The sequence below is a fragment of the Mobula hypostoma genome, chromosome 4, assembly GCF_963921235.1.
Source record: "Mobula hypostoma chromosome 4, sMobHyp1.1, whole genome shotgun sequence".
Lineage (NCBI taxonomy): Eukaryota > Metazoa > Chordata > Chondrichthyes > Myliobatiformes > Myliobatidae > Mobula > Mobula hypostoma.
Genome location: NC_086100.1, coordinates 81,367,553 through 81,382,220, shown reverse-complemented (window position 1 = coordinate 81,382,220; position 14,668 = coordinate 81,367,553). Strand labels below are relative to the sequence as shown.

Genomic DNA, 14,668 nt, shown 5'->3' with positions numbered 1-14,668 from the left:
CTCCAAAATAATATCCTTTCCTCCAACTATACCAAATAAAGCAGTCAAAGGATTAGGCTTAAAATTTACTTTAAAAAGTATCGAGAAGGTTTGAAATACTTTTTTCCAATATTTTTCAAGTCTCGGACATGTCCAAAACACATGAATGAGTGAAGCTTCTCCATTATTACATTTATCACAATAAGGAGATATATCCAAATAAAAGTGAAACAACTGATCCTTGGTCGTGTGGGCCCTATGGACCACTTTAAATTGTAGGAGAGAATGGTGAGTGCATAATGATGAAGTGTTAACCAATTTAAAAATTTCATTCCAAGTTTCCTCGAAATTGAAGTCTAAGTCTTGTTCCCAAAGATCTTTAATTTTATCTAAAGGAACACTTCTCATTCCCAGTAACATATTATAAATATTAGATATAGATCCATTACAGAAAGGTTTCAAATTAAAAATTACATCCAGTAGATTCTTATCAGAACTTTTAGGAAATGTATTTATTTGAGACCGTAAAAAGTCTCTTATTTGTAGGTATCGAGAAAAGTGAGTTTTGGGTAAGCTATATTTAGCTCACAGTTGCTCAAACGAAAGGAGACTTCCCTCCACAAACAAGTCCTGAAAGCATTTAATACTTAATCTACTGTATCCCATTCTTTAAATGCCACATCTATCATAGAAGATTTTTAAAAATAATTAGAAAAAAATGGGAACTGAAAGAGAAAATCTCAATAAGCCAAAGTATTTTTGGAATTGTACCCAAATTCTCATAGTATGTTTAACTACCAAATTGTCAGTTAACTTACTCAGGGATAAAGGAAGTGAGGATCCAAGAAGAGAAATAATAGAAAATTTATTAACAGAGTTAGCTTCTAAAGAAACTCACATCGGACAATTGTCACAATTAATGTAATATAACCGAAATGTAAGATTACGCATATTAACTGCCCAATAATAAAACCTAAAGTTTGGTAAAGCTAGCCCTCCGTTCTTTTTAGCTTACTGAAGATGAATTTTGTGTAGTCTAGAACACTTATTCCTCCACATATAGGATGATATAACAGAATCAAGAGAATCAAAAAAAGATTTAGGGATAAAAACAGGCAATGCCTGAAAAAGATATATAAATTTGGGTAGAATATTCATTTTACTAGAATTAATTAGCCCAATCAAAGATAACGAAAGAAGCGACCAATGACCCAGGCTTCTTTGAACCTTTTTTTTTATTTTTGCCGGATCGGAGTCTGTACTGATTGGTGATGGGAGGAGATTTTAATTGTTGTTTAGATCCAGCTTTAGACCGTTCATCTTCTAAACTAGTGATACCAAATAAATCAGCTGTGTTTATTAAATCTTTTCTAATGAAATGTGGTATTGTTGATGTTTGGCGTTTTTTTCATCCAGAAGACAGGGAATATTCGTTTTTCTCTCATGTCCATCATACATATTCCAGGATTGATAACTTTTTTATTGATAGCCAAATGATTCCATTAGTTCGATCCTGTGAATACAAAGAGATTGTTGTCTTAGATCATGCTCCTGTGCCTTTATCTTTAAATCTCCCTGGCCTTCTTCAAACAGATAGGTTTTGGCATTTTAATCTAACTTTGTTATCTAATAAAGATTTTTTAAAGTTTATGGAGAGACAAATTACTCTTTTTTTTGAAGAGAATACGTTAGAGAAGACTTCTAGTCTTATCAGATGGGATGCCTTTGAGGCGTATACTAGGGGACAAATTATTTCTTGTACTGCAAGTATTAAGAAAAAAGCTAATAAAGAGAGAAGTGATTTAGCTAACCAGTTGAAACAATTAGACCAACAGTATGCCTTGGTTCCAGATCCTGCTTTATATAAAAGGCGTGTTGAAATTAAAACTAAACATGATCTCCTTTTAACTTATCCAATTGAAACTCAACTCCTAAAAGATAAAAGTCAATTTTATATTCATGGAGACAAAGCAGGTAAATTATTGGCTAATCAAATTAAAACCCTTATAGCTAAACAGCAGATTAAAGAAATACGTAAAGCTAACGGTGATAGGACATTTGATCATTTAGAAATAAATGATACTTTTAGAGAATTTTATCCTAGACTTTATAGCTCTGACTCTCCTAAGGATAACACTGTAATTAACAATTTTTTAGACCAATTAAACATTCTCACAATCTCTGTTGACAACTGAAAGCAGTTGGAACAATCTATTTCTTTTGAGGAAATTGTCGAGGCTGTGCACTCATTGCACTTGAGGAAAGCTCTGGGTCCAGATGGATTTTCTGGAGAGTTTTACAAGACCTTTTCCTCACTACTTATACCTAATTTATGTTCAGTTTTTTCGGATTCATTTAAGTTGGGCAGGCTGCCTCAATCTTTCTTTGAGACCTCCATTTCGCTTATCCTCAAAAAGGATCCAATTGAATTCTCTTCCTATAGACCAATTTGTTTGCTTAATGTTGATACTAAGATTCTATCTAAAGTTCTGGCCCGTAGGGTTGAAAATATTTTACCATCTGTCATTTCTGATAATCAGACTGGATTTATCAAAAATCGATATTCTCATTTTAATATTTGTCATTTATTAAATGTTGTCTATTCTTCTTGAAAGGAGATATCAGAATGTGTGATATCCCTAGATGCTGAGAAAGCTTTTGACAGAGTTGAATGGAATTATTTATTTGAAATTTTAGAAAAATTCAATTTTGGACCTGATTTAATTCAATGGATTAAATTACTTTATTTAGCTCCCTCCTCTAGGGTAATTACTAATTCTCAGAACTCCAAACCATTTAAGCTTCAACGTGGCACCAGACAAGGCTGTCCGCTGAGTCCTTTGCTTTTTGATCTGGCTCTCGAACCCTTAGACATAGCCTTTCGCGAATCTAATGATATCACTGGTATTTTAAGGAGCGGCACTATCCACAAAGTTTCGCTTTATGCTGATGATCTGTTGCTCTTTATTTCTAATGTCGAGACTTCGTTATCCCATGCGCTTTCTTTACCCTCCTGTTTTAGCCAGTTCTCAGGCTATAAACTGAACTTACATAAGAGTGAACTTTTTCCTTTGAATAATTGGATATCAACTAATTCTAACCTTTCTTTTAAAGTTGTAAGAAACCAATTTACTTACTTAGGTATAACAATTACTAAAAATTATAAGTGCTTATTTAAAGAAAATTTTCTTACCCTATTGAATTATTTAAAAAGGATACAACCGGTTTTAACAATTGATTAATGTTAATATGCGAAGTATTCAGTAAGTGTGATGTTGTAGTGAGAAATGTATAAATTCATGTGTACCATGGAGATTTGGGTGATTTCACAACAATAAAGTCAGGAACTTCTGAAAATAGTTACAAGCCGTGAGTTGGTCAAAAAAATATCTGATTCAATATGGAGAAAAGATACATTACTGAAATTCAGAAAGATTAAGAGGAAACTGGAGGCAAAACAGAGCAATTAACACAGGAGTTGGAGAACCCTCTATAAATTAATGTAAAAGAGATAGAAAATGTTATAGCTATCGAAGAAATCCAGACTTAAGTTGTCTTTGACTAAGTAATGAAAAACAAAAATCCAAAATTAGAATTGCTATGGAAATTCTAAAAGCAAATAAGCTTCAATAGCTTGGCCTCAGTACCTCATTGTGCAATTGGATACTCAGTTTTTTCACTTACACACCCCAGTCAGTTCGGATTGGCAACAACATCTTCTCCACAAACTCCATCCGCACAGGCGCACCAAAAGGTTGTGTGCTTAGTCCCCTGCTCTACTCACTTTACACCTATGACTGTATGGCTACACATGGCTCCAATGTCATGTTTAAATTTGCTGATGAAACAACTGTTGCTGGCCGAATCAAATCTGGTGACGAATCAGCACATAGGAGGGACATCGAAAGTCTGGCTGAGTGGTGGCACAACAACCTCCCTGTATGTCAGCAAGACCAAGGGGCTGATTATTGACTTCAGGAGGAGGAAACCAGAGATCCATGAGCCATTCTTCATTGAGGGGTCAAAAATGTACAAGGTCAGCAACTTTAAATTTCCCAGTGGGAAAATCATTTCAGAGGACCAGTCCTGGGCACAGCGCACAAGTGCAATTATGAAGAAAGCGCAACATTGTCTTTATTTCTTTAGAAGTTTGTGAAGATCTGACATGTCATCTAAATCTTTGACCAACTTCTATAGATGTGTGGTGGGGAGTATAATGACTGGCTTCATCACAGCCTGGTATGAAAACACCAATGACCTTGAATGGAAAATCCTACAAAAAGTAATGGATATGGCCCAGTCCATCAAGAGTAAAGCCCTCCCCACCATTGAGCACATCTACAGAGAGTGCTGTCACAGAAAATCATCCATCACCAGGGATCCCCACCATCCAGGTCATGCCCCCTTCTCCCTGCTGCCATCAGGAAGAAGATACAGGGGCCTCAGAACACTCACCACCAGGTTCAGGAACAGTTATTATCCCTCAATCGTCAGGGTCTAGGACCAAAGGGGATAACTTGACTCAACTTCACTTGCCCCATCATTATGTGCTGACTTTCAAGGACTCATACACTCAATATGGATTGCTTATTTATTTATTATTATTTCTTTTCTTTTTTGTACTTCCATAGTCTGTTATCTTTTGCACATTGGTTGTTTGTCTGCCCTGTTGGGTGTGGTCTTTCATTGATCCTATTGTGGTTCTTAGATTTACTCACTGTGCCCACAAGAAAATGAATCTCAGGATTATATATAGCGACATATATATATACTTTGAATTCAAACAGATTCCTAAATGGAACACCAGCAAGGAATATTGAATAGAAAAGATATTCATTAGTTACAAAATTAGGAGCAGGTATATGAATATTGCCGAGATTGGTCAAAGAAAGCTCACTGTAGGACTAACAAATCTAACCTTTCCAGAGAGTCAACTTTAACAGCAACCAGTAGAACCTGCCCACATCTGAAATGACGCGAAGGCTGGTCTGACAAATCTCAAATGTAAAACCCATTGAATCGAATCATTAGAAATCAAGTCAATTGACATCAACAAAAGTTACATCCTGAAATCAATTGGCATGTTTAGGGAAGAAAAGAACATTAAAAAGTAATAATCTATGTAAAGGTTAAAGAAATTAATGCAAGAGGTATGTAATGAAATATTTTGAAGACATACATAAAGATATCAATAAAGATGAAAATGTAGATGTGGTGCAACTTGGATTCTAGTCAGGCAATTAATAACATTCCTTAGAAATCAAATAAATATAGTAATTTATACCATGGAGGGAAACCAGTCATGCCATAATGGTTACATTGATTTAAAAAGAAGTATGTAGTCTAATCCCAGTCACCAGCTCACTGTCAATAGCCCCAGTTCATGAAACTAGCATTTAATAAACTTGTTGAAGTTTACTAAGATTGTTCACAATAGTTTGGATAAGTGGTGACAGAGGGCCTTTGTGAATGGGAAGCAAGAAGTAATTTCCTTTAGAAAACCTGTGGTCCCAATATTATGATTGTGATAAAATAAAGTCTAGCCAATCTTCAGGAGTTTTTTTGGAGGAAGTTACCAGTAAAGTTGAAAAAAGCAGTGGATGTTGTCTATATGGACTTTAGCAAGGCTTTTGACAATGTCCCTCATGGGTGGTTGGTCAAGAAGGTTCAGTAGCTTGGCATTCAAGGTGAGGTATTGAATTGGATTAGACTTTAGCTTCACAGGAGAAAACAGAGAGTGGTAATATATGATTGCTTCTCTGACTCAAGGCCTGTGACTGGTGGTGTACCATAGGGATGGGTGCTGGTTCTGTTGCTGGTTGTCATCTATATTAATCTTGATAATAATATGGTAAACTGGATTAGCAAATTTAAAGATGACTAAGACTGGGGCGTAGTGGACAGGGAGGAAGGCTATTTAAACGCAGCGGGATCTGGACCAGATGGAAAAATAGGCTGAAAAATGGCTGATGGAATTTAATGCAGACAAGTGCGACATGTCGCACTTAAGGAGGAGAACCAGGGTAGGACTTGCATGATGAGTGGTAGGGCACCAAGGTATGTGTCAGAACAGAGAAATCTGGGTATACAGATCCATAATTCCTTGGGCATCATGTCACAGGTAGCGTATAAAAAGATCTTTTGGCACATTGGCCTTCATAATCAAAGAATTGAGTACAGCAGTTGGGATGTTATATTGAAACTATTCAAGACTATGGTGCAGCCTAATTTGAATTATTCTATGCCAGCTACCTACAAGAAAGATATCAATAAGATTGAAAAAGTGCCAATAAGATTTAAAAGAATGTTGCAAGGAATTGAGGACCTGAGTTATAGGGAAAGGTTGAATAGGTTAGGACTTTATTCCGGAATGTAAACAAATGAGTGGAGATTGATGGAGGTATGCAAAATTATGACGGGTATAGACAGGGTAAATACAAACAGGCTTTTTCTACTGAAGTTGGGTGAGACTAGAACTTGATGTCAAGGGTTACGTGTGAAAGGTGAAAAATTAAGGAGAACATGAAGGGGAACAACTTCTCTCAGAGGGTGTTGAGCATGTGGAATGAGCTGCCAGCAGAAATGGTGAATGTGGGTTTGATTTTAAGAGAAATTTGGATAGGAGTGGTATGGAGGGCTGGGGTCCAGGTGCAGGTCGATGGGACTAGCCAGATTAATAATTCAGCATAGACTAGATGGGCCGAAGGGCATGCTTCTGTGCTATAGTGTTCTATGACTCTATGACTTTGTTCTGTAGTAGAATATTTGCAGAACTTTCTGGATTATATAGTATATAAGAAATAAACTGTGAAGACAAAAAAAAAATCCATCCCAAATTAGTGCTGTGCTACCATGTCTTAATACGGGTGGCTCATAAGCAACTAACCCAGAAGCCTGGAGTGACATTCTTACACACATGCTAAACTCCTGTAAGTTATACTGTGGAATAAGAAATTATCTGCAGATCAGTAAAATTACAAGAGCTAATTTAGTTTCTTAACCAAATTTTATCTAATAATTTAGATCTTGATATAAAGATCAAATAAAACATAGATAGGCATGAAAAAGGTAGAAATTCAGTCCAGCAGAGATTTATAACTAAATTTTATGTTAGTAAAAATTCTAATCGTTGATGAAAGCGATTTTTGATGAAAGTGAAACATCATGCTTCCAGTATTGTGTTCCAATAGGTTTTTGATTACATGACTGCTTATAAAACATAGTTCTTATGGAGTATGATTTCATTTCAACATTGAGAATCCTGAAGTTCTCTGTTGTTATTTGGAGGCCGAAGTGAGTGAACTTCCCTCACATACCTACCCTCTTGACTTTAGGAGTTAGCCAAGTATCCTACCTCTGGATTCTCTGCAGTGATATTATATCCATTTATTAAGAGACCCAAACTAAATAAAAAATTCCAAATATAATCCAAAAAAAACTATATAAAAGTTAGTCATTTTTAAAATATTTTTAACCCTCCATTTTGGCTCTAGATTATAACTTTCTCTTTATCTTAATGGTGACATACAGTTTATGATCTTAATGAACAGAACTCCTGAATAATATTGATTTCAACCAGAAAATAATTTCTTGTATGCTACATGATTTGGACTCAAACCCTTTCATGATCTCATCACCCATTTAATTTTTATTCACATCTCTTTGCTTACAGAATGAACCATGAAATCCCTCTGATCTATTGAAGTCAGTTAGCATGATTAGTTACAGCACCATTTGGTACAATTTTAATACTCATAAATCAATATCCTATCCTCAAGACTCAGTTAAAACATTCAAAGCAATTTCAAAGCCAAGTTCTTTGAAAACTTGCTGGTGATTTGGTCACTTCCTGAAGCAGCTTCTGCTACAGTAAACGAATTCTCCATTCCCTATTTTACTTCTTCTCACCTGTCTATTACTTCTCCTGGGTCCTCTCCTCTTTCCCTTTCTCTGATGGTCCACTCTCCTCTCCTATAAGACTCCACCTCCAGCCCTTTACCTTTCCCACCAACCTATCACCTTCTAGCTAGCCTCCTTCCACCAACCCACCCCCCCCCCCCCAGCCTTTATATTCTGGCATCTTCCCACTTCTTTCTCAGCCCTGAGGAAGGGTCTCAGCCCAAAATGTCAACTATCTATTCATTTCCATAATGCTGCCTGACCTGCTGAGTTTCTCCAGCATTTTTTGTTTTGCTTTGTCCTTTGCTGTCTGCATTTCAAATAGTCTTGGACTGTTCGTCCAGATACTGAGTACCAAGATATACAAATGGTTTGGAAACCAATAACTTTGGCAATGGGTGGCACGGTAGCATAGCAGTTAGCCTAATACTTTACAATGCCGGCAATTGGGCTTCAATTCCTTCCCCTGACTGTAAGTAGTTCATACATTCTCACTATGCCTGCGTGTTTCGGTTTCCTCCCACACTCCAATGGCACACGAGGTAGGGTTAGTAAATCATGGTTCTGCTACATTGGTGCAGAACATGGTGACACTTGAAAGCTACCTCCAGCACGTCCTCGGACGATGCATTTGACTGTATTCTTCGATGTTTCAGTGTACACGTGGCAAATAAAGTTAATCTAATCTGTTGTGTCACTATAGACAAGTAAATGAACACAAAGCTGAAATGAGAAATACAAGTCAGATATTTACTCCTGCCAAAATCGACCTTCAATAAAATTCGCCACTAGGACATTTTTCCAGTCTGTTAATTTGTTTTAGAATATTCAGTAGTATTATTAGTCAAGGGAAGTCACTATGACCACTGATTTTTATTCTCATAGACTGAATTACATTGCTCCTTCCCAGGCCATGTAGTTAAGGGATCCCACTCAAAGTTCCTCTTTCAGTTAAATCTATTTCGGAAGAAGGCACTGTAAATTGAGAATAGGAGAAAGGGCTTGTCTGTCTTTAAATGATCTACATTAAAGATCATCAAGTTTCTCACACTGAATCTCTCACTTTTGTGTATCAAATGGAAAATGGAGAGAAGCAATTGTTCAGCGAGAGTACCATTTTTACTTTGATCAAATGGAAATAACCAGCATTTCACCCATTTAGTTCCTTAAGGGATTGACATATTCAACACTGGTGTATCTGTGGGAATCAAATAGTTTTGTCCTTAAATAGAAGAACAGAAGTATAGCCAGGAATAAGAAAATCATAGAAAGCAGAACTTCATAGCACAGAAGTAGATCACTCATCCCATCAAAATTGAGCTATTAGGTTCATGGATATTCATCTTCCAAGTACCTTAATCTTCACAGTGTGCAGTATTCATGACTTTGCTTTTAGTTTATTTCTTAACCTAGCAAATTACAAGCATGTTCTTTTCTGATATGAATTTACTTACTTTAAAGTGACATTATAATGTTACCTTTATCCAAATTGAGCCTCATGTCAATCTTCTCTTTCAACAGTGTTTTGGTTATCTTTTCTCATGACTTCTCTACTCTAAAGTCAGAGCTAAGAACTGCAGGTGCTGGAAATTCAGAATAAAGACAGGGAGTGCCGAAGATACTCAGCAATTCTGGAGAGAGAAGCAGGGCTAACATTTCAGTTACAGAGCAGGGGTAGGGCTGGAGTGAACCGAGGGACTGTCTGAGATCGGGTAAAGATCAAATGAAATTGAGTGAGACAAAGGGTGGCAGTGCTGACTGAGAGAGGGTGATGGATGCAAGTTAATTTAATCTAATCTATCTGGAGGACATGTAAATTGAAAAAGGTGATTAAGGACAGGAGAGGGGAAGTGGTAAACAATACTGGAAATGTTAGATACAAAATGCTGTAGTTTCAGGAGATCTGAACTACACAAGGATGCTGGAGCAAAGCAGGGGAGAGGAACACAGAATGAGCATAATAGATTATCGGCCTTTCACCAAAACAGGTCATGTTTGACTGAAACTGGAAAAGGTGGTTGGCTGAAATTGCTGGGAGATGTCATATCCTGCGGTTGTAACACATCTAGACTCGACATCAGATGCTAAAGACCTAAAGACCAGAGGGGACAGAGTGGGAGTATGTTGGAAAATGATAGTGACAGGCAACAGTTTCAGATTTATTTAACACATACATATTGAAACATACAGTAAAATGCATTGTTTGCATTAACAACCAACACACTTAAGAACATGTTGGGACCAGACTACAAAGTGTCGACACACATTCCACCACCAACATAGTATGTCCACAACAGAAGCAGATTAACGACGACAAAACGCATCAAATCAACAACAGCAGAACAAACCCCTTTCCGACCCTACCACACATGCACAACCCTCCAACCCTAGGGAAAGACTGCTCCAGGCCTCCAGTCTTGGTCCCTGGCTCTCAGACACACAGACAATGAGCCTGCAACCTCCAGTTCCTGGTCCAGAGACACAAATTTGCAGACATTGGGTCCCTGGTCTCAGGACAAGGTGACTCAGGAGTTCTGCCCTCCAGACTTATGGACTTCATCTTCCACATTTAGGCTTCCACCTCTGGACTTGCTGACTTCTAGATTTCAACTCTCAGTTTTGCACCTGGGCTTCATTGACCTCAGAACTCACTGATCATAGGACTTTGACCCCCTGGACTCGCCAAACATACGTCTGACCTATGGACTCGTACGGATGTTCGACTCTGGTGACCGGGTGGTCACCGGCTCTCATGACTCCCGTCCATACGGACTTCTGTCCTGGGACTCGCCAACCTTGGGAATCACTTGCCTCCTCTGTGTCTTCCAACTTAACCTTCAGGATTCTGGACTTTGACCTTCAAGTCTCAAACCCAGCACTCGTCGATTACAGGTTTGACTTTCAGGCCTTGACTTCAGGACTTGCTCACACCTACAACTGCAGAACACTCTGACCTAGACTCTGACCACTGGCTCCTGCCCTTGACTCTTCATTTACTGCCACTGACCTCTAACTTTTCCTCATTTCTGTCCCTAAACCCTACCCTAACTCCCCACACCGACCCCAAAACCATTACTCCAAACTTAAAAAACAATCGTCTGAGGTGCAACCTCAACAGACATCACAGCTCCGCGCCACCTTGACCACAAGTTCAGGGTATTGTACGAGGTAGTTCAGGATCACACTTATACACTGAAGGGACATTGCACAGTCTGAAAAGGGATTGTCTCTTGGAATGATATGGAGGTCAGACTCAATAACCACATTAGATTTGGGAAACATACTCAAGGAATATCAAGAATTAGAATGTTTACTATTACTGGAATGTAAAGGGGATTTACATGCAGCTCACTCACAATAAATTCAAGCAAATAGCTTGTCACTAAAATGCAGGAGACAAGATTTATTTACTAGGTATATAGCAACATTTTAAGTTGCCATGTATATGGTGTTTCTATGGTGTTATGCAAAATTAGTGTCAGTAAAATAGAAACAACTTAGAGGAATTTATCTCCTTCCCATTCCTTTTCAGATTGCCCTGTCATGCACTCAATGGTATACACTGGAAAACATAATCTAGTCATTAACAGTGCTAAATTTCTTATTCCAGCTTGTTCCTAGATAACATTAATTGATTCTGTTCAATTTCTGGTCCAATTAATTATTTTTCACTTTCACATATCTCACAGTTATTTATGATACTTATGGTTATTTATGGTAATTTGACATTGGTACTTACAGTGAATATGAATAACCTAAATTCCTCTCTTCGTCATTTTTTGAATTACTCTGCTTGAGTATTATTTTTACAATTGGGTTGTGCAGTTACTTTGGCATTGCTTATTAATATTCACGTAGATTAAGAATCACAGTAGCCAGGCATTAACCTCGCCTCAATGCGAATTTCATTTGTCCTATTATATAACAGCCTTAAATCCAATTCCGGATTTCTGTAACGTTTACTTTAATAGATGCCTCTTTTGGTGGAACTTCCTGTAAATCCAAATAAGCCATTTTATAGAACAGCAGCATTAATTTCATTTGTAGTAGCCAAGAAAACTCAAGGATGTTTGCCAGCAGAATCTTTCTAATTCATTTCTACGCTGCCTCTTGCAAAGTCAACATGGAGTTTATGCAGTGGAATGATTACAATTGTTATACCTGGAACTGATAAACTGTTTTTAATTGGGATTCTGTTAAACTGTTCTGCAGAGAATGACTGTACTGTACCTGTACTTAAGTTTCCAAATTGCAAGATAATTATTTTATGCTCTTAGCATCTTAAAATATTTCATGATACACATTCCAAAATCACTGGTGGTGATGTCAGTAACGGTAGATTTTAAGCTGCACGTTTCCTACCCATCATCCTTTAGAATTTAGACATGATTGTCACTAGTAGACAGATTTCCACATAGGTTTTTGCTCACTAAACATCATCCATTCAAATCAATGTATCCTCTCTTTCTTCCTCATAAATTGCAGATTTAGGATATTTTATGTTGGAAACACACTAAACTAGCCAACTGATATTATTTACATTATTCTTCCCCACGTTCCAGAACATGTTTTTTTGGAAATCTTTTCCATCTGAAAAAGATGTAATATTTGGCCAATCGGCATTTCTCTTTGTACTCATCCTCAGAAATACACAAATCATACAGCATACAAATCCAAAAAAATTCAACTCACTCATGATTTACTTCCAATTGCTTGATTATTTATAAAGGTAAACCAAACAAAATCTCACTTACTGAGGTAAAATGCAGTATGTCTTTTGAGGATAATTTTTATTCTTCTACTTTTCTTAGTCCTGAGCATGGTTTAAAAATCTATACTGCTGCTGGGTTTTCCATAAAATAACAGCAAGATGCCTATGAAAGCAGATCATTTCAGGCAGTTTTAAGTGACATGGTCACTGAGATTGTTGCTCTGGATTCAGTATCTTTGCTAATTCTCCAACTCTGAAATATTACCATTGATCTCGGTTACTTTGACTTTGTATGGTCCAATCTGAAAGCAGCCGCTAATAAGGAATTACACATCACTTGACAGGAATATGAATATCACTTCGACTTTTTGAGAATAATTTTTGATGAATATGCTCAACTTATTAAGTGTGCAAGCTTTCTAAGAAGCTAGTCTTCATATAAAAGATTTTTCAGACCGCGAGTCATGGTAAATACACAAATCTATGCGGATTAAACTCAGTTATTTACAGGTTTGGAAAGCTTACTTTGATCAGATTTATTTTCCCTGTTTTAGTGTAAAGTGCCTAACAGTAAAGTAGTGAAGTCAGCAGTAGAGAGAATTGGAACTTGCACCAATTTAGGCTGAACTTCAACTTATGATCACCATTCACACGACTATTTACTCCAAGATGATACATTCACATGAAAAATAATGAACACATTCCATTTAAAAATACTCAAGTGTGCTGTTTTTTGTGTATGAGTGATATCAATAACTAACCTAAATGCATCAAGTTATTGCTGAACGATATGGTTAAGTGTAATATATTTAGTTTCATTAGCTGGTGATAGAATACAAAGGCAAATCAACAGAAGTTATGTTACTGCTATATATAAAACATCGTTTAGATGCTTTCTCAGGATACTGCTTTGTAGATAGGGTATGAAAGCCAACAAAAGCATAAGTTTATGTAGCTGGAATTTGGATTAGAAAGTTGGGGTTGAAATTACTCTCAGTTGGATGTGCTAAAGAGGTGATATAGTGACATGGCTGGGTCGCCTTCTGCTTCAAATACTTGACCCAAATGATTTCAGTAGAACAGTATAACAGAAGTAGAGAGCAATGTTCAAGTACTACATTTGTGACATAGAACACAGAAATCTACAGCACATTACAGGCCCTTCAGCCCGCTATGTTGTGCCGACCGTGTAACCTGCTCTGGAGACTGCCTAGAATTACCATAGTGCATAGCCTTCTATTTTTCTGAGCTCCAAGTGACGTGCCCAAGAGAGGAAACAATTAGGCTTATTTCCTCAGGAGAAAGAGGAAAATTGTAAAAGCCCTAACTAAAGTTTTCAACTTTTTGAAGGATCTGTTAGCTTGAGCTTGATCAAGTCTTAACCATGGTGAACAGACAAGTTACATTTTTTTTAAAGCATGCTTGTATTACACAAGGTGGGTGGGGGAGGAATTGTGGATGTTGCCAGCAAAAGGAATCAAGTTAGGTCTTAAGACACATTGATCAATTGTAGAGTAGAGAAAGATTGAAGGATAATGTTTGCATCTTCTGGTTCATATCTGTTATATTTAGTTTGGGGGGACTTACGGAGCCAGTGAAGGAGTAACTGTTGACTACTAACATTAATGATTTTCTTTTTGCCTTCCTTACACAGCAAGAACGGGTACTTGTTATGCAGATCGTGAATGTGAGCAACTACCAATAAAGAAACATGCATCATGTCCCTACAGACCACCAAATCAGACAGTATTGGACCAGATTTCTTCCTCCAGTTCCTCTTCAAGCACAAACACCGGAGAATCAGTGACGTCGGGAGACCTGGAAACTGAATCAGATGAAATCTCATCACGCAGCTTTTCAATAACATGACGAGCTTTCACTTTGCTTAAAAACAACAGCAAATACTTTGCACTGAATGTCTGCTTCTGAAACCTTACTGTATGCAGATAAATGGGGAACGTGGAAAAAAAGTACATGGAAGTTAACTACCTCAAAAATGTAAATGTCTTAAAGTGTGTAACATACCTGAATGGCATCAGAACAAGATAGATGAGACACACACCTTTCTCTTCAGATGGA

The 14,668-nt window shown here is 37.2% G+C and overlaps 1 protein-coding gene across 1 annotated transcript in view; it reads left to right on the top strand.

The window, feature by feature from the left end:
• Positions 1-14,458, top strand: part of LOC134345960 (rho guanine nucleotide exchange factor 4-like) — a 78,055-nt gene extending 63,597 nt beyond the window's left edge. Inside the window, exon 8 of the mRNA XM_063047304.1 lies at positions 14,244-14,458. Coding sequence (XP_062903374.1) covers positions 14,244-14,458 — 215 coding nt within the window. The remainder of the gene's footprint in view (positions 1-14,243) is intronic.
• Positions 14,459-14,668: the final 210 nt, after the last annotated feature.